Raw genomic sequence first — 26,017 nt, 5'->3', positions numbered from 1 at the left:
TCATCATTTCTGTTGGAAATGAAGATTAATCCGTTGTGGACTAGGGCTGGATACTGAACCTCAGTACTTGTTGGTACTGACTGAAATGTGTCCATAGCACTGATTATCAAAAACTGTCAAGTACTGAAAGCTGCCACAGACTATCAGATTCATAGTCTCGTTTACTTATTCTTTGATCAGATTTTCCAATTTCAGACTATTCAGAGTATTTTGTTAAGACAAAGTTCTTGTAAGGCTGCATATGTTATACAAAGTTATACTGAGATGAATTTCTTACATACTGTTCAGGTCAAATTCAACCCATTTTTACATTAGAGAGCAGTAAAAACAACCTAGTCACCTTTCCTTTAGTCTGACATTTTATGACTTTTCCTAAAGTTGTCCAGAATATGCAAAAATGGAAATATTTCAACTGTTATTTTGTGTAACTGATACACATTTTGTACATAGAGTTTGGTCCATTTATTACAAAAACTCAAAAATCACCATTCAAAAATGCTGTTGCATTCTTCACATTCAATAACATTAATTGAAATCATGATGGCTGTTATGTTCTCCTGTTTTAGGACCACAACATAGTGTGAATGTGAATGATTTTTCTCTTTAAACAAATAAAACCTAAAGAATCTCTGAAAGCTCTATTAAGGATTAATCACCCATTTATTAATGACTGATGAGGTATTTTTGAATGAAAAATACATTTATGGTTCAGAAGTTTGGTATAGAGACCAATACGAGGATACTGTGAAGGGTCAGAATATCTTTATATCTTAGTATAAAACAATAACATTCAACAACACCACAAACCAACACCTCTTTAAAACTGTTTAAACAAACTAACCTAACATTATAACCTCCATGCAGGTTGGGTTTGTTGCAGGGCTGTTGTATTAGACCTCATTAGTTTTAGCTAGGTGTACCTAATAAACTGGTGACAGAGTGTATGTTCATACCTAAACATATATATTTAATTTCCTCCAGTTTTAAACAAGATACGTTTTGATATCAGTCCTGAAACTCAGGTATGGAAAAAACAATGCCAAGACCTACTGAAGACACAGCCAAACAAAGCTGTTTAACTGGAGCACAGTCTGTGCTGTTAAGTACTGTAGCTCTATTGGGAAGTCTATTATTTTGGAGAGGAATCTAAAAGGGGGTCAGAGCGCACACACAAATGCAAACAGACACACAAACAGAAACACACAGGCTTTGGTCTGAGGGCATACGATTCTGTGAGTGTATTCAAATGATGTGTCATACTGAGTCATCATCAGTTTCAAACGGGAACAGAGAAACAATGAGGACATCAGGGGACAACAGAAAGAGAGAGAGAGAGAGAGTGTGTGTGTGTGTTCACAACACTACAAAGAATCTGAAGTTCGCAAAGCTGAATCCACTAAACACATTTTCTAGTAACTTTCACATTCTCATCTATTTTTTTCCCCCCACAATCCTTTGAAAAGTATTGGATCATTTGTGGTCTTAATCGATGCCTTTATTGATGTATATTTCAAAGCCCTGATAACTGCAGCAGTACAGGTGGGTAAAGTTTTCCTGATCCAAACTGTAAACTCTTAGTCTTGTATTTACATAAAAAAGTACTCAGTATCATGGTTGATATTAATGTGATGTGTTTAAAATACATTTTGAGCTGATGTGAAAATATTAGTGTGTGCCTAAGTGTCTTTCAGCGTTGAGTATGATTTGTATTCATGAATTCACTGCTGTGTATTCAGCTGCCTGAAGGATCTACAAACAAGCAGGTCACCATGTCCTCTGTGTGTGCTTGCCACTATGTGTGTGTGTGTATGTTTTTGCACTGTGTGCTCGTGTACAACAGGGAGTAAGTATAGTATTTGTGCGTTCTTCCTGCTATTCAATACAACAATACCTTTGTGGTACCTGTCCTTTAGTGAGTGTAAAGGTTGCTCTTGCTATGTGTGTCATGTCTCACTGTGTTAACTTCCCAGGTGACCTGTGCAGGTGTTGACCCTTCAGTCCCCGGCTCTGGGTCACCTATTTGCTGCAGCATCACCAAACCCCTCCCTCAGGACACGCAAACAGCCCCGCCGGTCCATCCTTCCTTCCATCTACGTATAACCAGACACCCCTCACCCCCTGGTGACAATCTATTCTCCTGCTCTGCCTCACTTTGTTCTCCCTATCCACCCATATCAGCATCCACTCACATTTCCCCAAGCGAAAGAATACTTTTTTAGCAACACGTTTAGGTCTTTTTCTTTCTCTCTTGCAGCTGTTTTATACCCAGAGTTCAACCTCAAAACCCTTACCATTCCAATTTACCCTGTCAATCTCACTATCCCTTCTCTCTGTTCCTGTTTTTTTGCTCTAAAACACACACACACACACACACACACACACACACACACACACACACACACACACACACACACATAAACATGCACTAACACACACACACACATGCACTAACACACGCGGACACACACACACTTATTTGAAATTCATATCAAGGACTACAAGTATACAAATGTAATACTCCAATTTCCAGTCCTGACACATTCACACAGAGAATCACACACACACACACACACACACACACACACACACACACACACACACACACACACAAACACACACAAACACCAACACATCCTCATAATTAAACTGCCAAAGAGGTCAATTGTATTATGCACTCCAGAATGACCCATAGGCACAAAAAACACATGGTCAGGTTTAGAGAAAGATCATGATTTGGGTTAAAATGATCACTTGAAACGTGATGTGGGTTAAAGTTACTACTTCCTTAAAGTTAGGCAACCTTCATCCTCAACATCGGCAACAGTACTTACGGTTTTTAGCTAAGTCCACTTTTTGTCATCTATCTATCTAGCAATCCACCCGACCTCAGAATATAGAAATTTGTCACCTTATATAGACGTCATCTGAACTGCGTCACTTCTCCGGGTCATAGTTACTACGGCCGCTGGATGGTGTCTGTCACTCAAATGTAACTATAGGTTGTTTTTGGCTGCTGAATTTACAACCTATGCTGTTGTTTTTCTTGGGAGGACGGGCTGAACACACACAATTGTGTCCAATGAAATAATAATAAGGTGGCTGGAATGTTGACCTCAGACCTTGGAGCAATTCCCGACGGACCCGGATGATAACATTTCATAGTCCGTATGCTTCCTCTCCTCAAACCCAGCGGTCTGTCTCACTTTGTAAATCTGACCAGAATTGAGGAGAGCTATCATTTACATACAGCATATAAACAACAGTAAGCAGGTTTACATACTGAATTTTAGTTTTCATACAACCCTACACTCTTCTTCCCTCTATCTGAGCCAAATACTGTCTTTCTCCTTCCTCCCTCCATAAACATAGACTCCGGGAAGGTTACATCTTCCTGCTGTCTGCCCGTCTGTACCAAACACTAGCACCGGTTGACCTTTCCAATTTACCATGTCAATCATGCCCACACACACACACGCACACAGCAAGTTTCCCATACACGTTCAGGTAAAAGTTGGTGTCAATCATCCTCGTATGGAATCCCAAATGTCACCAGGTTTTGACATTCTCTTTACTCGGAAAAAAGGTTAGTTTATCCCTGTTTTTCTCCTCAGTCTCCCACTGCAACCTCTTCCTCTTTATCAACACTCACATACAGTCATTTGTACTCTCCTCTCTTCTCATCTCATCTTTTTAGGCTTTAGTTTGTTTGTGCTCAAACACATGACTGCACTCAAATGAGCACTTGAGATTAAAAAAAAAAAAAAAAAAAAAAACACAAATCCCTTGTTAAGCATTACCTCTTATCACCTCAAGAGCAGAACAAAGAGCACAAAACTGAGACGATGAATAAAAATGTGCCATTGAGGCTGATGAATAAACAAACATTTAACTTCTAAAAGAAACAACAGAGGTATGGGGAAAATGTAAAAAAAAAGAAAAAAAAGAAGAAGAAATATATGTGTGCCATGTAATGAAAATGGGAAATAGATGTAGATCCTCAATTCATACTGTGAGCCTAATGATGGCATGAAAAAAAGATACAATTTCCAATTCAAAAGAGGAGTGCTGCTTCTGCAAGTTTGTGCCTCTGATAGAAGACAGAGAGGAAAATATAGGAATCCTCTGATCCTGCAGGAGAAACACAAGAGTATTAAAAGGCGAGAGAGGAGACGTGAGGGATGAAAGACGAGTCTTAGACAGGGGGAAGCTGGAGCCAAAAGGTGTCTCTTGAAAAGGCAGAGATGTGGTGCAGCTGTGTTTGTTCCCCTGTCCTGTGCCCAGCACCTCAGGGCGAAATACCAGATGGAGGCAGAACCACGAGCGACAAGAAAGAGAAGATGCATCATTACTTAATCAGGTTGTTTCCCCATTTTTTTTCTCTTCTTCATCCAGAATGCTGCAGGGTAAACCCCTATCTCACGCTCCATCTTCGTTGTCTCACCTTCCTTGTCTTTATCTCTCTACCTCTCTCCTATCACCTAAGAGACCATCAACATAAGTAAATAAGGCTCATATATAAGAGGACACTGAGTTTTGAGTGTCTTCTTTAGAAATAAGTGGTTTTCCAGCTGAGCGTTCTCCGCCCCCCCCTGTGTAGCTTTTGCTTTTGACACAGTCCATTCATTTACTACACGCCGACAAGTGAAGGGACAGATCCTGGAGGAAGGTGACAGATCAGTGGAGGGTAACATGTCCTGGCATTTCCTTGGGCGCTTCCTTGAAAGCTACCTCGCACACAGAGGCTCGCAGTCTTTGCTGCAGAATAAAAATACGAATCCTGTACTTAGAATTTATTGATCCCCTTAGGAAAACCCCTTTGAAGAAAACAAAGTATGATGGTATACAGCAGGCTGCAACTCCTTATTATCCTAATTATCAATTAATCTGTTAGTATTTTTTTCAGTTAGTCTTTATAAACATTTAAGATGGGAACATACTTAAGGATTATTCATCCCCTGTTACATATACAGTATATTTTCCACGGCTTATTTATAATTATTCTCATTCACAATTAATCTGATTTCAGTTCATCTATATAATTGTTTAAAACTTTAAGATAAGACTATACAATTTAATATTAGGACTAGACACCCCTCACATAATGACTATTTCCACCAATGTACACAGATTTCTGGCATCTAGAAAGGACCACATATTGAACAACTAATCAATTTGATCACACAATGGACAATAGGTGCACTATGATAAGAGTCATGTCAGGGCACCACTGAAATCGTACAAGAACACAAATTCTCAAGTTTTCCTTTCTAATCTGGAGAAGGGAAAGGAACGAGGGAAAAATAATTAATGAAATCCACTAAGAAAATATCTTTGTGCACATGTGCACTGTGAGTTTGCAGCCACAATATGTGTGTATTCAGTGTCTGATTTACTAAGACAGCGGCTCATTATGCAGTCAGCTCCTGGGCTTTGCCTTGGACTGCCCTCCAGACACGTCCTGTGAGGGAAGCAGAGCTCAGCTCAGCAGTGGGATTTCTATGAGATCCACAGGCTCAGAAAATAAATGATAACGTGATCTTGATGACAAAATATTTACTTTGGCAGTGGTTCAACTCAATCAGAGATAAACTGTTAGGCAGTTACTCAATAGGTTACTCATAAAATTATGATATTAAAATCTTGTCTTATCATATATCGATTTTTAATACATTAGGAGTGAATAAACGTATTCATGGGAAACAAGAAAGAAGATAAAACAAATGAAATGCACACAAAATATACAAAAGCTGGAACATGTTGAGAGAGAGAGCGAGAGAGACAGAGCAGCAGGTCCAACGGCTCAGAGCGGAGCAGGTGGAGGTGGAGACGGTGTTGATATGGATATTAATACTGAGGTAAATGGAGCCAAACGCACTCTAAAATGTTTTAAGGAAAGACAGAAAAGTTTGGTTGCAGCCTTAAGTGATTTCACAGTTCATTGATGGTCAAGTTCAAATTCAAGTTTGAGGAACACAAACCAAAACTCCCTGCTTACTATTCATTTGCATCACAGAAATCAGAGATTGCATTAATAAAAGCCTAAATTGCTTAAAATTTGTTTCTAATATGTGTTTTCTGGTTATATACAAGCCTATATTTAATGCATGTTTCTTTTCCCCACTAACCCTCCTTTGCTGCTTTTGTAAATCCCATCTGCACTACGTTCATGCCTGGTCTTCACAGGTGGAGAATTTTCCTCGCATAACTGAACATTGGAAATTGCGTTGTGTTAGTAAATCCAGCGGAATACATAATCACCCTTTGATAATATGTTTCCTCTTATTACTTGCGCAAACACTCACACAAATGGCACATTAATGGCTCCAGTCTGTTGTGTCTGTTTGATAAATACGTCACACGTGTTTGGGCAGGATGTGTTACATCTGCACCTGAACAAGTCTTAGTGAATCTGGATCTCAATGTTTGTCTGACTTGGTCAGATCGGCTGTCAGGACTGAGTCATTTTAAGGTTGTTGCTAGTTTTTCTGTGTTTCTTGCATTATCCACTCTCATATTTCAGATTGGATTCCAGCTTGAATATGTACAGATGTATTTTGAGTAAAGAATGACAAAAAGAAGTGAAATCCTACTACTATAGTTTGTTTCATGGTTTGTTAATGTAGCCTCCGCAGCCTACAGATGTCTGCTGAGGGGCGGCTTCCAAGAGCTGGCCAATCAGAACAGAGTGGGCTCCTTGGGAGGGGGAGGCTTAAAGAGACAGGAGCTGAAACGGCCTGTTTCAGACAGAGGCTGAACTGAGGGGTTGTTTAAAGGGTCAGCATAAGATAAATAAGGAGTTTTTTGAACTGTGAATCATGCAAACATATTCTAAAGGAGCCCAAAAATGAAAATATAGGCCTTTAAATATGAATAATATGTCTCCTTTAAGTTTGCAAACAAATCCAAATTGAATTGTGCTGTGTGCGCAAGAAAGAAGAGCAGAACTCACTCTTATGACTCTTTCACACTGACTGACCCAGAGTCTGCATTTTTAAGCATATGTGTTTGTGTGTCTTTGTGTCTGTGTATATATGTAAAGTGATCATTCAGTGGCACAAGAACAGTTAGGGCCTGTGTCTGATTAATGGCTTAATTGATTAAGTGGCTCAGAGATTGATTGGTCGGGGCTGGCTATAACAGATTCATTAAAACAGTGATAGATCAGTGAGATCCGGCTGCAGCTGTTCCGCCTGGCTTCAGACAGCACGGCCTGGTAATGGACATCATCCGTCTGTCTGCAGATCACAATATGTCCACATGCACCCACACTGCTGCATGTGAGTGTGTGTAGTATACATGAATGCTACACACACATCTTTTCTCTTCTTCAATCACTCCAAACAACTAGACAGGGGAGGAGGGAGTGGTGGGGAGGTAAGTAGGGATGAGGAGGAAGGAGGAGAAGGCGGAAACTATTTTTGGATTAAAGGCCCTGTTGATCTATTCCTGTTTTCAGCACCCCCTTCTCAATCTTCAACTTTTACACTCTGCCTCTCTTTCTTCCTTCCTATCCATCTCTATCGTCCTCAAAGCTTTCCCAAATTTTGCACTTGCTCACTGCTCGCCTGTTTTTCTTTAACTTTTCCTCCCGTAGAGATTCCTCTCTGTCCTCATGTCTCCTCTGCCTTCTCGTCCTCACCTCCTTCCTCTTTTCTTTATCTCTTCTTCTTTCGCTAATTCTTTGCGAGTACTTTGTTTGCCCTGAAACCCTGATAAAAAACATTGCCTAACATGCACTCTGATAGTGCAGGGGACAAGAGGACAAACAAACACACACACACACACACATACATACACACACACACTTCTGGCTTAGTGTGGGAATTTGTAAATGGGTGTGAAACGTGGCTGTATTTTAGCGAGGCTTTAACAAATGAAGACAGTGCAGTAAAAAAACCACCACCCACACATTCTGTCAGACTGTGGTGTCAGTTCAACATGTAGAAGCTAATGAACAAATGGGATATATATGTGCTTGTGCATAAGTGTAAATTGAAGTGTTAGTATGTGTGTGTATGTAAAACATTACAGCGTTTGAATATCAAAACATGTTTTTTGACAAGGACTTCTTCATTTATGTTGGATTAAAAGTTGAGTTTGACAGCTCATCCTTAACCTTTGAAACAGTAGTTTGCAAAACATCTACAGTTCCATGACAACGAGGCAAACTCCATTCGCTAATTAAGGCTGCGTGGTACAGCCAAAAGCCCTGGAACAAGCGAGCATGTGGGCTTTGAATTGTGATTGTTTTCTGCTGTTTCCAAGAGTGAACTGTCAAGATCAATCAATATGTGTCAATGTTTGCGTAGTCTGTTTTAAGTATATAGCCTTGTCTACAGGTTTTGTGGTGATAATAATTGTGTATTCTCATGATCGTCATCACCAATATGATAGGTCACTAATGTCTTAAAGTGAGTTCAACTTAATCAGCATTGGAAAGAAGCACAGTTGTTATGTAGAGCTGCACTATAAATCAATCTATTGATATCAGGGGATAAGGTTCAATATTGTCTGGGATTTTAGCTTTTCCAGATCTTTGAGGCTTTGTTACAGTTAAGTGAATTTTCTTTTGCTTATTTAGGTGTTTATTTGAGTTTGGTTTACTTTACTGAGCAAATAAAATGAATCATTCTACTTGTTTGGTCATCGTATTCACATAAAAATATTTTTTAAAGTGAAAGAAAAGCACAATTAGTAATCTCTAGATTATATTAGGTATTTGTTTTGAAATATCCACATATTCAAGGCTGAGAGTTCATTGTTGAAATTAGAAACAACAAAGCATCAGCAAAACAATCTGAAATCAAGGTCCACTTGTTTGCTGGTTCTGGAGGTTTCTATTGTATCATCCAAACTTAATCAGCAAACTCTCCATTGAGAACTTGGACCTTGTGTTGAGATTGTTTTATCGTCTCCTATTTCCGAGGTCACCAATGATCTCTGAACCAACTTTTGAGCAAACATGGATGAGGAGTCCTAGAGTTGCTCAGAATGATGGGAAGTCTGAACATCTATAGTTTCCATGTCAACTGAGCAGACCGTGTGATGTGGTCAAAAGCTCCAGAACAAGCAAGCACTGTATGTGGCCCTCGAGTGGAGATTGTTATGTCAAGAGCTGGACAATGACAATAACACCTCTGCTAATTCCCATCTACAGTAAATACAAATGCAGGACATTGTGAAATGACATATCTTGATAGAGGATTTTATCCATATAACCCAAATGAACTCATATTAGAGCTGCAACTAAAGATTATTTTCATTATCGATTAATCTGTCAATTATTTTCTTGATTGAATTAAAATGTCATAAAATGGTGAAAAATGTCGATTGTTGTTTCCAAAAGCTCAAGGTGCAACCTCAAATGTCTTGTTTTGTCTTGATCAACAGTCCGTATCCCAGAAATATTATGTTTACATAATGGTCTGAAGAAACTGGATATTATTCACATTTAAGAAGCTGGAACCAGAGAAGTTTTGCTTTTTTTTTTTAAATGACGATTAATTAACGATTAATTGATTATCAAAATTGTTGGCAAATAATTTTCTGTCAATCGACTAATTGATTAATCAACTAATTGTTGAAGCTCTTCTACACGCACACACACACGTGTGCAAAGTCAAGCAATAAGTGACACTCACTTCTCTCTCTCCCTCCTTCCTTGACTTAACCATAGAACATATTTCCCCTTCCTCAGCACCTCATCATCTCTTGTCCCATTTACGCATCCTTTATCTTTCTTCTCTTCCTTCAATCCAATCTTTCCTTTGCCGCCCTGCCCCATCATTCACCAGCTCCCCCCCCCCTTCAATCTCTCTTTTTCTCTTTCACTTCTATTGCTTCAAATTAACATCTGCTGACTGGCCTGCTACTCCAATAACCTGTTGCACACAGCGGGGAAGCACTGACACACAGAGACGTTCGCATTGCACAATAGTATTTCATTTCTATTCGGGATACTCGGAAACCTGTTTATGAAAACACTGAATATAGACAGTGTGCGCTGATACAAGCTGGCATATGAACATTGTATCCTGATGTGTTGCTCAGTTTGGAATGGTGGAGCCTTACTCATTTTCACACAGTGATGAGTATCAAAATGAAGCGCCGCTACTGAACACAGTGGGAAAACTGTAAAACGCCCGTCTTCATGAACGCCACGTCCAACATGAGGCCTTAGCTGGAATACGTCTTGTATTCAGAATGTTAATGTGCATCAACACCGGCTCTCTGAATGACACACACACACACACACACACACACACGCTGTCTTAGGTTGCAGGGTGTATATCGAGGTGGTGATAGGGACAATCGCGTGACTGACAGGATCATTAAAACCATGAGCACCCCGCTACTTATCTGCACACTTGACACCTCATTCAGTATCCGGTGTGTGTTTCGTGTGTGCTCATGCATTTCATCTCCTTAAGGGAGATGAGATGCTATCCCTACCCAAAGTATTTGTCTGGAGATGTACATTAGTCAGCGTCGATGGTACATCAACTACATCTCCGCCTACATCTGCCTCGGTAACAACGCGCTCCTCCATCTAAACCCCCCTCTGCTTATTCTGCACTTCTCCGCCGAACAAACGATTCAACATAGGAAATTGTTGCATCTGCTTCCTTCTCTCGTTTGCTGCGAGACACAGTGACGGACACACATGCATACGCGCACATACCCAGATGAAGATAGACCACTGTGCCCTGAATACAACTGATGCCCTGCAGTAAACAATGCTGGCAGAAACCTGTGTGAGATTAAAACATTCAGAGCTTCTTTCTGCTCCAAGTCTCAGGTCTCCTAACCTTCACAGCCTCTACTTGTTCATCGATTCTTCGAAACTTGTTACATCCAGCATCTGTGACTTTCTGTCTGTTTCCTCTCCCACTAGACAACTCTCAGAACCTCGGTACCTGAATTCTTTGTTGCCTTCTTTTTGTCCAATTTATATTCTTGAGTGGAATATTTGAAGACGGTTTGAGTGTGTGTCCATCTCAATCTATTTCCTTGTGCTGTAAAACACCCTTGCAATTAAATTCATAACTTGGTGGAACAAGTAGAGCATACACACATAGACACACACGTACACAGCTGGCTTGTCATACTGACACAGTCCATGAGTCAATTTCCTGTCCATCCTTCCATCACTCCATCTCTCTATCTGTTCACTGGGGTTTTAATTATAGAACTACAGAGGAGCCTCATTACACAGAGAGAGAAAGGACTGAGAGAGAAAGAAATGAGAGAGACAGAAACAGACAGAGAAGGGAGACAGGGATCAACAGAGAGAAGATTCCTTTACAACTGAAATATTGAATATAATAATTCCGGACAAAACCAGTTGTGGCAGGAATTATTCAAAGCACTGATTCATTAGCAAAGCCTCTTCATCAAAACCACAGAGTATTAGTGTCTTTTTTGTATGATTGTGTGTGTGTGTGTGTGTGTTCCACATCTGTAGACTTCAAATGACCAGACTGTCAATACAAAAGACCATTGTAAACCTAAAGTGTCCTCACACAAGGTTGGATCTTTTAAATTAACCTTGCACATCCAGAGTTATAATTATAAACATGTTAGAAAAATACAGTGAAATTCAACTGTGTAAAGAAGGATTACAATTTAATGCATCAGTGAATCTGTTGAGTGACCTTCATGGTGGCTTGAGTACAATCTTCCTACACAATCTCTACTTTGAAATGCTCGACTTGGGCTGGAGTTTCTTCGCAGCATATATTATGCAACTATTTAAGACACTAACTAAGAATTTCTAGGTTTGAGAATCCTGTAGTCTACACTTCACTGTGGGCTATATTATGCCATCTTATTCTGTAGAAAATTGTTACCTACAGCATTTGAAAAAAACAAGAATTTTGTCATCTAAAAGCCTGATATTGTATGCAAAAGGCATATGAATAAAACATGCTCTATGACGTTATATGAAGTACCACACATGCCTCCTTTAAAGGAAAAGGCTGGCAATTTTCTATGTATCGTGTGCAGAGCCAAACCAACAATGAACTGATCCCACTTACAAGTATTGTGTGTGTATCCAAAGCCTGATATATCGTATCCCTCTGTGCCGTAGAGCTCTGTTGTTTTTCAAAAACTATTAAAACACGTCAATGAGCCACTGCACACACGCTGCACTGGGTGACATGTTCATTTACCACAAAGAGTTTGGTTGTGGTAGTTTGTTTGGAAATGGCTCCGAAGAGTAATAACAGCGATCACATTTTCAGTCTCAGGAGAGCAGTTCCTTGTACGGTAGAAGCCATTGCGCATGTGTAGGAATGCAGTTCTGTTTATAGAGCTTCACTTGCTTGTTGTGCTACAAAGCACAACCTCTTGACTTTGTACTGAAGTTAGTAATATGAGTTCATTGTTGGTGTGGCTCTGCACATGAGATTTGCTGACAATAAGAAAAATATAGAAATTCGCCAGACTTAACCTTTAATGCACAGCACATAGATGAGAATGACCAACCATTTTAGTCCAGTTAGCACCAATTAAGGTTAATTTCCTCAATAAACCAGACAAGGAAAAGTGAAGCTCTCCTGCAAGTTAATCCATCCAGTCATGAGAAACTGTAGGGCAACCACAGATAATCAAACAATGACAGCTGCTGTGCAAAAATTTCAACTTACTTGGCAAGTAAGCCTGCACATGTGGTGTTTTTCTTTGTCTCCGAGCTCTATTTTCAAAAGAACCTCTTTAAATCTGTTTTCTGCGGCAAGCACTGTATCTGGTCACCTTAACAGCATGCACAAATAACAGGCCCAAAATACGTTTCAGTGCTTGCTTTCATGAGCGCTGCTGGCTGCTTCTACTGAACCTCTTCTGCACAGTCAGAGGAGGGACATGACACCGGGAGTACTGATCAGAGATAGTATTATGTGTCGACAAAAAACAGACATTATGATATGGTTCCAAATGTACAACCATTCATTCTACATTCATTCATTCTACCACATATTGTTTTTAAAGTTTTGCATTTTTTGCCCTATTTTGCACTTCTGTTTAAATGCCTAACTGTATTAGAACCTGAATTAGTGCAATGACAATAAAGCTGAATCTAATCCAAAAAAAAATAATTACTTTTAATCATTTAGTCTCTAAATTGCCAAAATCAATTTTTGTTGCAACATTTATCAATTATTGATTGTATAATAACATCAAAAAAGATATTTTTGAGCCATTTTTATCTTGCTGTTAAATAATGAATATTTGCAGCTGCTTCCAAACACTGCCATTATTCTGTCAGTAATTAATTAAGAGCAGTCATTTGAGAGGAAGAGAGAAAGTAAAAAGATTTAGTGTCACTGTTCAGCGCGTACACCTGTGCTTGTATTAGGGGGTGGCGAGTTGCTACAGCATCCAATTTGGCATTCGTTTTCTTTTTGGGGTCACCAGCCAAAAAAGTCTGAGAAAGAATCATTACTAAACATGTCTGTCGGTATTCTTGTCTCACCGGTTTGACTCAACTCTCCCGGGACGTATTCCCTAACCAGCGCTTGAAGCCGCAGACTGTCTATCCACATAAAGAACACTGAGACAGACTGTGGCACAGATCATTATGTTGCCATGTTGGGTAAAGAGGTTTCTATGGCGTTCCCTGAAGGCTACCAAGGCATGATGCTGAAAAACGCTGAACACCTTGAGCGCATGATGAGAACTGCAGCGCTGGAAACATCTTCACTGAACGCGGGGATACGGGGAATTCTCTGATCATACGTTTAAGCTTTTAAATGAGGGCTGGCAGGTATCGGGGTCTGCGACACTACGACGCGTCGACATACACACACACACATTCTGACGTGCATACACACACAAACCGCATTACAGTACATTCCACCCCACAAGAACACAATGGAACACTCACTCTCTCCAGGGACACTAAAATACCTCCAATTAGACGCGCCACAGAACAACTGGGATGGGACCTGGAGCAAAGGCACACACACACACACACACACAAACACCGATGCTCGCATCACACACGTTCACGAAAAGATTCACGGCAGGCTCTCATTTAAGAGTCAGTGATGTGGAAAGAAAACATCTGGAAGGGAGGGAAGACGATTAGGGAAAGAAACAAATGACACAAAGACACACTCGCACACAAAAATAACAACATAAACACTGTCACCAAGCACGCACACACACTTACTTTAAATTGTGTATTCTTAAATGCTTTTTAAAGAAACAGCACCTTGTGCTTTTTAAAGAATCATGTGCCATATGCGGTTTGAATATTCTAAGCGAAACAAAATCTCCATTCTTCTCTCATCTCGCCTTCTTTCATATCTACTTCCCCAACAGATACACGGTGTGTGTATATGTGTGTGACACTGTGCGTGTGTGTGTGTGTGTCCGGGTTATCCCGAGGTCAGCTGAGTCAGATGCTACACGAGTCTATTCTTCAGCTCTTGACAAAGGCCACTCCGTCACTTCTCAGGGCCGCGGGGCGACAAGCCCTGTTTGATGGAGGCAGGGGGGGGAAAAGAGGATAAACGGGAGAAATGGAGCGACGTAAAATGGCAGACACCGGGGGAGTCTCCGACAGGAGGCGTAATCAATCTCAGACAGACTCTCCTACAATCACCAGTCTGAGGTAATCAAACTCAGACTCCCACACCCCCCCCCAACACACACACACACACAATGATTAAGGTTATAAAAGAATATAAGGTTATTTTATAATGTATTTATGAACATGGAGCCAATCCGTCCCTCAGCTTTCTTTTGAACTATCTCTTCTACGTGTCTTGCGTCACAGCCTTGTCTCTGCTTTGTGAGTGCTCTTCTCTATATTTGTGCTCTATTCAACTACAATGCTGTATGTGGTGCTTCAGAAAATAACTGCCTACCAGTTGTCTCTATTCTTTATTCAGCGGAATGAAATTTATAGCTCAAATCATTTCTGTGCAGAACTACGAAGCTTCAAAGATGAGCTGGAAACTTTCTTGTATTCAAAAGAAGTTATTTCTAGAAGCTTTGTTGCAAAGAGTTTACATGGACTTCTTCCATACAGTAATGATGGAGGTACAGCATGTAGAACATTATAAAGGGGAGGTCCACCAATTTTTATACATCAAGATCGGTTTACTAATCATGAGAAATATGAGTTCTCAGCCTGTGAAAACCAGGATTTTTCAAAAATCTGAAAAAATAACCTGAGTTATGTCACAATAAGAGAAAGCCTGTGTTACAAACTGGTATCGTGTGATCTGAGAGATGTGAGCGTTTCTGAGGTAGGGGAAAGTCTAGGAAAAGATGTTATCAATTGCATCTGGGGACTAAAAGTCAGAACATCTCAGACTTTGCTGCATCAATTTTTGACGATTCTCATTTTTTTTAAATTGGTGTCTTGCAACTTTGTCAACTTTATGGAAGTTAAATAATAAATCACTGGGTTACTCTTTTAAAATGAAGCACTCTGTAAGAAGTGCTTCTATGCATGCGTGTAATATCCTAAGCTATTTTTGCAGTTCAGCAATCATTAACAAGCATAACATTACTGTCTTCTCTATAGAAAAGATAAAGGCCGCTGATCAACTATTGAGCCCAAAGCTGAGATAGCATTTAAAGTGCTACAATAATTATATCAGCTTATATGTGTCTGCCACAATTTCCGACCCTCTTTCTTCTCTTATTCTTGCTTCTTTTCTTTTTTCCTGATCCCTTTCTCCTGTCTACCCTGCATCTCCTCTCCTCTCCTCTCCTTTTGTCTTCTGTGTTATCTCACATTTAATATATTTGAGATGTGGGTTAATAGTTCTGCTGCTTTAACTTCTTTATCTCTTGGTATCTATGGTTTCGGGCCATTTTGTCTTGCTTCTTTCTTCCGTAAAACGCCTGTCTTTGATGATGTCCTGACATGCTGAGAGTTTCTGTGTGTTTGCGTGTTTGCTTGTCTGTGTGCTTTTATGGTCGTCTTTGCAAGTCTCTCCTAACTGTGAGTCTCTTTGGGGATATTTTCCCACTCTAATGGTCTGATGTACAAATCTACAAAGACCTCCGCCGCCGTGAACTGAAGAGGAACACACAGACGTGCATACTCTCTTCTGGGCAACGGGGAGACTGACTGCTGCTTTGATTGACAGGGCTGAGGTGTGTGAGACTGTGTGTGTATTAAAGAGAGAGAGAGAGAGAGAGAGGGAGAGATGATAGCAGGTATGCATGGAGCTTAATTAATTGGAGTAGGGATCCTCATCTCCTGTCACTAACAGAAATACCCTGAGGCTATTAGAACTGTCTCTCTCTCTTATCCGAAAACACACACACACTGAATCGAACACGTATACTGTAACTAACTGACCAGACCTGAACATTGAATCTGACCCTCCCTCCCCCGAGCAACCATGTAGATGAGATCTGCTGTTTTGACTTGATATTTCGGCATCTTGTACCGTACATAATCTTCTCTTGAATACTTAAAATGATACTTCTGTCAATCTGTCATGTTCAGTCTGCAGCAGCGGTTGACTGACTGAAAATGTCTCCCGTAACACCATATGTTGTCGTCGGCGATAAAAAGCTTCAGGAGCTGTTTATTTTAGAGGCGGGCTGTACTTTCAGTGATTACAGTGTGTGACCTCTCACCAAGCTGTTGAGCTGCTATCAATTATGGCTGTTCCAGCTTGACCGCGGATGACAGTTAGTGCTCTTTATTTTCAGCAGTCTAGGCCACACTTACAGGATAGTGGTCAGGGACATGCAGATAATGGATCTGTCAAGTAGGCAGGTCACGCTGCTGGCTGTGTACCACTTGTCTTGACTCTTGCGGGCTTTGTGGATTAGACAAAAAGATTTTGACTGTCAATCGCAGCACGTGTGAGTGTGACGGACAGGTCTTACGAATGTGACTGTATCTTAAGTGTTAATGCTTTTGCTTGAGTGTGTGTGTGTGTGCGGGAGAGCTTTCTTTACCAGCGGTTAACAGAATGTTGGTCATATTCTCAGTCTACAGTCGTGACTCACTTCATTAATTCTTCTTTCGGTCTCTCTCTCTCTCTCTCTCTCTCTACGAGTCCTCTTTCTCTCTCTGTTCTTCTCAGTTGAGCACATCGCTCGAATCAAAGTAAGAAAGGGGAGAATAGGAAATAGGTATCTCATTTATTCCGGTGAATTTCTTAAAAGAAAGACAACATTTTTAGAAATAGAAAATTTGACTGACAGCTATGAACTTCTGTCTTCTGATCCTATGCGGGCTGCTTAATGGAACGGAAAAGTGAAAAGAGGGACGGCAGGAAATGGAAGGAGAAGGAGATAGGACAGGATATGGGGGAGAAAAAAAAAGGGTAAAGAAGAACAAAAACCACAATTTGTATGAGTTCATTCACATGTTTTCTTGTGTGGGTTAACCTGATGAACCGCTCATCACTTGAATTCAATCTCAGTTGCATGAAATGGATTCTTTTTGTCCTCAAATGTACTGCTGGCAAACTTTGGCTGATCTTTATCATTAAAAGGCCCAGTCTGCTGCTCGGTGTGTACGCTGTATTATGTACTCTTAGTATAACGGAGAATATCATCGTGTGTAAAACCAAAACTGCTCATACTGGCATCTTTTCAATCCATAAATTATCAGAATTCTGTTGAGAGCCGACTATAATTTGCTATAGCAGTCGTTAAGTGTAGTTTTCTATGCGACATATCAAAGAACCAACCGATTGAACTATGAAAGCTTTAAAATACAGAAAATAGAGGTTTGCTTTTTCACATCTTGCTCTTTTTACATCTTTTTTGTTTATCCTCCGGTTTTTATTCAATTCTGCCTTCTTTTATTTCTCCTGAATCTCAATAACAAATAACGAATCAAACATGCTGTTTTATAGCAAAGGATATTTACCCTCGAAAGTTTATTGTGGAAAAGACACACTGATAAACAGGGACAAACACACACACGCACACACACACACATGGGCACGCAGACATTTATGGCCAAAGACTGATCAGTGAAGCCTAACTATACCCTTAGCGTTCCTAAAAAACACCCGAGGGAGCACTCCACACTGACAGCTGTAACAAGGTACTGTGTGTATATTTATGAGATTGTGTGTGTGTGTCAGTGTGTGTGTGTGCATTTGTGACAAAGGATACAACCCTGTAAAGAGAATCTAATTAAAACTCTATACAGCCACAAGGGACAGAGCGCTCCCTCCCTCCCTCTCCCTCTCATTTAACCATAGTGAGCACTTCAGCTGAAGGACTGTTAGACAGTAGAGTCTATCCTCTGGCCTCCAAAGAGAAACGATATAGAGAGAAAGATACAGCGATAAAGTGATTCAGCGATAAAGGCCACGACAGAGGCAGGAACGCAGAGAGAGAGAGAGAGAGAGAGAGAGAGAGAGAGAGAGAGAGAGAGAGAGAGAGGCAGAATTTAGTCATTCATCAAACTTTTCCTGTCAGTGTAGCCTGTTTGCTCGAAAATGAACCAAGACAGATGCATTTCATTCACTAATTAAAAACAATGAACTCGTGTAGCGCGCTACCAGCACAGCCATAATAATAATCCTATGCAAATTAAGCCAGGACACAAAATTCAAGACTTTTTCAACTAAAAGGCAGCTTGCATGACTTAACTAACCCTTTTATTAAATGTAAAAGTAAACTAAGCAGTGAGCAACTACGATTTCAATATTTTTATATACCAAGAGTCTGAAAACACACCAATGAACCTTGTTTTTCTGTATATGAGCTACTTACTAATTCCCCTCTAAAGCATTTTGTTATAAGTGCAAGAATTAGTGCAGTAAGATTGGTTTCTGATAGCTGGTTTCTATTTGGATCTGGATCCAAAATATTTTTTAAAAAAGAATTAGCTTAATGAATATTTTATCAAATCTTTTGTGCTCCCTCTGTCAAAACATTCAGACAAACAGGCTTCTCATCTTTAGCCAGAGAAGATTTAAATGACAAATATCACCAGTGGAAGATTATATCAGCTGTATCTAATTACTATAACATTAACCATAAGTTACTTACCAAAAGGTCAAAATGAAGAAGGTACAATAGAAGGTCAAAGAGCCACCCCTCGTAACTCAACTCAACATCACTATGTGACTGAGAGTACTGTGTTTTTGTAGTTCAGTAACATAATCTGTGTAGTGAATCTGCTCTAGTGAAAGGATCTGCCTGCATCACATCAGCTTCAGTAGCTGATAGTAGTCATTTCAGTATCTAAAGTTTGGACACACTTCTTATTCAAGTGAATGGTAAAATGTGAAATAAAATTAAAGAATGAGCAAGTAATTTCTCAGAGTTTAAAAACCACAATCAGTTGTATTTGATTGTGGAATAAACTTCCCTTTGTTGTGAGACTTAAAACAAGCTGCATGGTTTCATTATAGACTTAATTTAAGACTCATCCTGTCTTGCTGACAGTAAACCTCATTAATTAGCAGTTGTTTGGTGTTTCATCCAAACACTTTAAAGTCAAGTAGAGTGATTTTTTTCTACCTGAGATGCTCAGGTAGATCGCTGGACTCGTCACGTTCTCTCCTGTCATCTCGTTCACCGCCTCCACATGGTAACGTCCTGCGTCCATCGCTGTGGTTGCCAAGACGACCAGTTGATTGTCCAAAGTGATTGCTCTGTAGGGCACAAACAAGACACACATGGAACAAGGGATTACAAACAAAACAGCAACAACCGAAAGCAGAACATGCCTTCTTCTCCCGTTATTCAGTCTCAGACAAGAACATTGCTCAAATTAAGACTCTGACAAGAGGAGAGTATTTGGTACATGGATCATTTAGAATTCATAAGGGGGGAGGAAACACTGAATACAAGCATCAGAAAGGAAAGAGGATTCAGAGAGCTTAAATAAATCTCTCCTCCTGTCTCAGATTGATACGTGGTTCATTCTGTGTCTCTTTCATTCTTTTGGCTGTCTTCGTTGTTTGTGCATTGTCTTCTGTTCTTCCTTCTTTACACTGATCCATCCTCATTTCCCTGCATACCAACAGCAATCAATACAGCACAAACATACAGTGTACACAGACACACACTGTCACAAGCACACGAGATCTAACATGGTTCTCACATGAGCACACACAGATAAGAAATAATCACTTACAAACAGACTTTATGTTGCTGCTGTTTTTCAGGGGAGGACAATAGCAATAAGTAAGGAACAGGAAAAATCCTTGTGTGTGTGTGTGTGTGTGTATGATGGGTCAGATGCAGAGGATCAATTTCCCCACAGGGATCAATAAAGTACTTCTTCTTCTGAGTTGATTTTGGAGTAAGACGATATGGGAGAGGATAGCAAGAGGGAGTTGAGGAGGGTAAAAAAATATATTCGTAGCATTCAGATTTTTATCTGTTTGAACTTGTCCGTCTGGGAAAAGATGCCGCCAGGCAGGAAGCGCAGGTTGATGTTTTTAGTGATGGTACTTGTGTTTTCAGCATGTCAGTAAATGAAAATCCTCCAATATTCTAACCTGAGAGCTGGCACTGAAAAAAAATCAATATGACCAAAGGGAGAATAAAGCATATTAAAGTGAGATAACTGTCTCTTATTCTTATAGACTCTCTATTTCTGTGCCACACTACTACACATATACTGTCTGCTGTGTTCAGACTGTAAAGCCCCGAGAGACTAACTTCAGATTTTAGGCTACGAAATAAAAAATAATAAAAAAAAAAAGATATGCAATGTGCATGCATTGTGAATGCTGAATGTTCACACACATTTTTTGGGGATGTGGGGGTGCATTTAGATTTGGAAAGACTTTATTTTGTGTGTGTAAGATGTGTGTGTTTTCCTGTGAGCACTGTTTAGCAGTGCTGAATTAGCAGCAGTGGATGTGCTCCAAACCTCATTGGCACAGTGTCAGTTGGGCGTGGTTTCTACTCCATTTCAATTCGGCACACAAAGCGTCACACATCACTTTTGCCAACCTGAACTGATACCATAGCATGTGCACCAACAGCTTAGCAAACAATGTAGACTAATTAACACAAATTTCATTTGGCTTGTCATGGCTGAGTCCAGATTTGCCTCTGAAAACGACTAAAAGCTGTGAAAACATGAAATTGAAGTTCACCACAGCTTCCCCACTACCTGCTATTTTATTATCAGCTGATACGGATGTGCGGTGCATACAGTACACGGAGTGAATCTTTGTATGTGTGACAAATGAAAAGAGGAGCAACTGATAGAACTACATATTGATTCTATACAGGAGAGGAGAGGAGAGAAGAAGAGAGGAGAGGAGAGAGGAGAGGAGAGGAGAGGAGAGAAAGTCTCTGCTAGCAAAGAACATGGGGCTGTTTGATGCACGCTCACACAAACACACACTCACACACTCACATACAGACAGAATTCCTCAGGTCTAATTTTATTCAGTGTGATTTCCCAGGAGAACATCCACAAGAGCCAGAGCCTCAACCCCAACACTGACACTCTACTTGTGTGAGTGTATGTCTATGTGTATGTGTCTGCGTATGTTCTTTTTGTGTGAATGTGTGTGTGTGCATTCAACCACATCTCACTCTCTGATATAGAGCCTTTGACCAAACCTTTTCTCCTGTTTTCTCTTACTTATTCCACAGTAGGAATGGATTCTGCATTCTCACTGAGGTCTATAATGCAATTTGTAGCTGTTAAGCTCATTAACTGCAGTGACCGGCCCATTTTATCACATCTGTTTTACCCAGCACATGCTGATTAATAGACAGTGAAGGCATGCTTCCACTTGCCTATAGCGTCAGAGGGAGGAAAGAGCCTGGGAGGTTTGAGGGAATCTAAATCCACTAAGTTATTAACATTCAAAGTCAAATGAACTCTGTGGGCGGGTGTGAGAATGCAGCCAAGACCAATTAAGATAGCACATTAACATCTGAACATTTGTTGAGTTAAAAGTATTTGTTCATGTAGTATTTTTCCTCATTTACATATCCCATTTCAACGTACTATTTACATGTGAAATTACTGGCGATGACACAGGCCGATGGCTGCAGCAATTTGCCTCACGCTTTCATTTGTTCCAAACTGGGAGGTCTCAGGCTTGATTTCCTATTAAATCTTCACATGGAACTTTCATATCGAAAGAAACACAGAGGAAAGAAATGAAATATGCCAATAAGAACTCCGCCAACAGAGATTAGAGGACCTCAATTCATTTGGAATTCCCTTCAAAAAAGAATAAAATGTCCCTGTTCCCTCTGACTAGCTGGAGGGTGGTTGTACAATCTCATGCTAAGAGTTACAATATAGTCAGACACACACACACAGGCATACAAATAGGCGTCTTCTCATTCTGACTGAAAAGCAACGTAGTTGAGATTTAATATAACATAAATTCAACATGCAACTTTCTGCTCTCTTTTAGTTTTACGTTTAATTAAACTGGACTAAATTGTTCTGGCTTTTAATTAAAGACAAACTCAATTGTAAAACAGTGCATGACTCTGTATGCTTGTGTGTGTATGTGTGTGTGTGTGTGTGTACGTGTGTGTTCATCCCCAGGCAGAAGAGGGAAATTAAAATACAGTAATCAACTACATCCTATTCCCTTCTCCTTCTGCATTCCTCCCTGTATCACTCATACCCCCTCAAAGAATGAAAAACAGCCACTGTGACTCTTTCTCTCAAATCCCATTTTCCATTCTCACTCAGATTACAATCTGTACATTTCTTTCTTCCAATTTTCTTTGCAATTCTCTTTCTCTAGTTGTCTCTATCGCACTCTCCTTCCCCCTAACTGCATGCAACTGTCCTGTCTTACCACCTCCCTCTCTTCCTCTCTGACTTCTTTGAACCAAAGCACCAAGCCAGATTGGTCTTTCATTAAGTGTCTGGCCCCAAGACTCATTTAATAAACACTCACGGGTGTCCTCACTGCAGGACCGACTGCTGAACACACACAAAAACACACGGGCATACATACAAGCGTGCCAAGAGCTAATTAGCACACACATGTCGCCGGCCAGAGGATGAGTGAGCAAGTCAGTGCATGAATGAGAGTGTGTTTGTGTTTTTTTTTTGTTGATATCTAAGTGCGTCTGTGTGTGTGTGTGTGTGTGTGTGTCAGATCTGGGGAGTGACTCTGCTGCCAACAGATCCCACCTTGGCCCTGTCTGCCCTCCTTCTCTCTCTCTGATAGGCAGCATGCCACTGTCTTAAACCACACTGCATCTAACGCAGAGATGCTCAGGGTGGAGGAGTGCGGCGGTAGGGCAGAAGGAGGGATACTCCACTGTAAATCGAGTCCAGACAGCAGGGTTTTTGGCAGCTTCATCTCCAAAGTGAGTGCCAGCCAGCCACCCACACATACAGCGCATGTATACACACACACACACACACACACCTTCTCACACAGTTGGGAGCATTGACTGTTCGCTGCAGCAGTTTTAGCCGGATGTTTGCTTTGGTGTATAATTCAGTGGACATACTGTATGAATACGTCCTCTGTCATACACAGAGTTCATATCTGCTAAATGCCACATTGTGTGCGAGTGTGCGGATGTGTGTCTGTATAAATCATGTTTAAATGCTTTCCTAGCTGAGGATTTGGTTATTACAAACTTTACACTGGAACCGCGTTGAGGTATTCAAATTTTTAAGCATTCCTGCGCTCAAAAATTGCCTGTCAGCTTGAGTTGTGGTGTGGTGTCCTCTATCCTAAAATAATTGGTAACTATAAAAGTCAGCAGCAGAGAGTGCATTGTTTTGAATGCGGAGGGAGGGGGAAGGCTTCTGCACCATATTCATCAATATATGCTAGGAAAGCTTTTTTTTTGGGCTTGTGTTTTGCACAACTGCAAACAAAGGCTGACATTAAAAACGCATAGTGAAGCAAACAGCTATAAGCATTACCATAACAAAATATCCTTATCAGTAAAAGTATTATCTTTTGGTTTGGGTTTTTGTTGTTTTGAAAGTGTGCATGTCTTTTAATTTTATTTGCCAGTGATGTATATAAAAAATCATTTTAGTTTTGAACCTTTAAATACAAAGAAACATATATATTTTACTCTATGAGGATAAATGTGTAAGTCATCCATCAAGAACTGCATTTCTCTGATAGTTGAGCTTGGATGCTTCAACTGGTTTGACTGCACAATGACTCTAACTGAACAGATGTGAAGTTTTTTTTTTACTCCTTCAGAGGCTGACAGCTAGTTCCTGTTGTGATGCTTTGGGCTACATTTGGCACAAGGATAGGTTGGAAGTTTTAGATGGCAATATATTACCAGTCAAAAGTTTAGACACACTTTCTCATTCAAGGAAATGGGAAAGTGTGTCCAAACTTTTGACTGGTACTGTAGGCACCATTCATTGCTAATGTAACCGTACAAGCTGATGAAGGAGGATGAATAATCCTGATGAATGAAAAGAACTTAACTTTGCTGATTTCCTGCAACAGTTACACGTAGTTTTGGAAAATATGATAGATCTGTTTTTGTAATGGGATTAAAGACTCTAACTGAGTTAAGACTGAGAACTGGACCACTGCCAGTAGCTCTTGACATTCTGCTGCCGGTGGCTTGACAGTGACTGCTTTAGTGATTTTCCATGCATAGTTTAAATGAAGCTATTGTTAACACAGCCTGGGGTTGAAGATTTGTTTTACAGTATATTTGCTGAACATTCTTTAATCCTCTTGCTCAATTTTAAAAAAGCGCTGCCTCAAATATTATCTTTAAAAAAACATTTGTTTAAGTTTTTGATTGCTAAAAATGTGGGAGAGAAAGTCTACAAGTCAAATTAAGATTTAAAAACTTTGGTCAAATTATTATGTAATTTTTGCGGCTTGAACAGTAAGGCTTGTCCTGTGTGAAACTCAAGAGATAAATAATTTTAGAAATTATTTTTTCTCAAGTCTAATGAAAGGCTTTTTTTTTTACTGCTACCATAGCAGTTCTGTAAGGCAGTAATGTCTTACAGCTTAACTGCCTTTAATGTGTTATTCTGTGTAAACAAGGTAGCCACACCACCAAAATGGAAAACAGATGATTGAAACCTGCTGTTACTCCCAAATTGATTGACAGGTCTTTTGAAACACAGCTTAATAATAAACAACAATTAAGTCATTAATGTTTTCTGATGCTGTCAAAATCTATTAATGTTTGTAACCACAGCAGTAAAAGTGGTTTACAGCTTCAAGTATGAACAGTTGCTGAACACAAAAAGTGCAGATTTTCTTTTTTAACTTATGAAACTCTTCAATAATGTACTCTATGTTGACATACTGTACCTACAGCTATGCATTTAAAGAATTAACAACTGGGACTGAGATTGAATATCATATGCCTCATGCTGCATTTGTTACCGCTGTATCAAGCAGAGTGTTATGACCGAGTCCCCACAATTAGATTGTCATTGGCATGCCTGCTGCAACACCCATTAAGATAAGATAAAACTTTATTGTCCGTTCACACGAAAATTTGTCTTGCAGCACATGCTCCGGCAATCATCAACATAAAAGAGCATCTGTGTGATTACCCTCCAGCAGTCATCAACATGACATGATACAATATATAAGCAACATCAGAGAAATCCTTCACCTGTCCGTCTTCATGCACACAAGACATTTACACATACCCGCATCCTACATCCAGAATGTCAGATTATTGTGAGGAAAAAGTAAAGAGAGCGCAGCCTTCTGTGAGGACCATGTACATAGCTACATACACCATTCACTTATGTATGTGTGGGGAATCACAGTCCTTGTGTGTGTGGGTTTGGGGGGGGGGATGGCTCCCCTATGCGCTCCTCTGTTGGTTGAGTGATGTTAAAGAGTGAGGAACAAAAGAGTGCTTGAACTCATAAGTACACTCAAGCACTTGTTCCAAACTTGTTCTAAATGAATCCCTCAAACACCTAAGACATAAAATGTATGCTACCTTTTATCTTGTAATCGACAAAAAGAAGAAAACAAAATACCCTCAAAAGAACTTTACATCTCTATAATAAACCCGTTGGAGCTGAACCAAATGAGAAGTAATAATGGAAGCAGGCTGCTGATGCATTCAAAATGTGCATCAACTATTTAAAGGG

General features: G+C 40.0%; 2 protein-coding genes across 4 annotated transcripts in view; one reads left to right on the top strand and one right to left on the bottom strand.

Annotated features, from left to right (window-relative positions):
• The window catches only part of LOC137180013 (monocyte to macrophage differentiation factor 2-like), a 359,049-nt gene that overhangs the window by 191,630 nt on the left and 141,402 nt on the right, over positions 1-26,017 (top strand). The window lies entirely within an intron of this gene.
• Positions 1-26,017, bottom strand: part of LOC137180002 (protein sidekick-1-like) — a 248,867-nt gene that overhangs the window by 97,222 nt on the left and 125,628 nt on the right. For both annotated transcript variants that reach the window (XM_067585149.1, XM_067585150.1), the window contains exon 6: positions 19,468-19,601. In XM_067585149.1, the coding sequence (XP_067441250.1) occupies positions 19,468-19,601 (134 nt within the window). The remainder of the gene's footprint in view (positions 1-19,467; positions 19,602-26,017) is intronic.

Source organism: Thunnus thynnus, chromosome 3, assembly GCF_963924715.1.
Source record: "Thunnus thynnus chromosome 3, fThuThy2.1, whole genome shotgun sequence".
NCBI lineage: Eukaryota > Metazoa > Chordata > Actinopteri > Scombriformes > Scombridae > Thunnus > Thunnus thynnus.
This window is presented reverse-complemented; position numbering and strand designations above follow the sequence as displayed.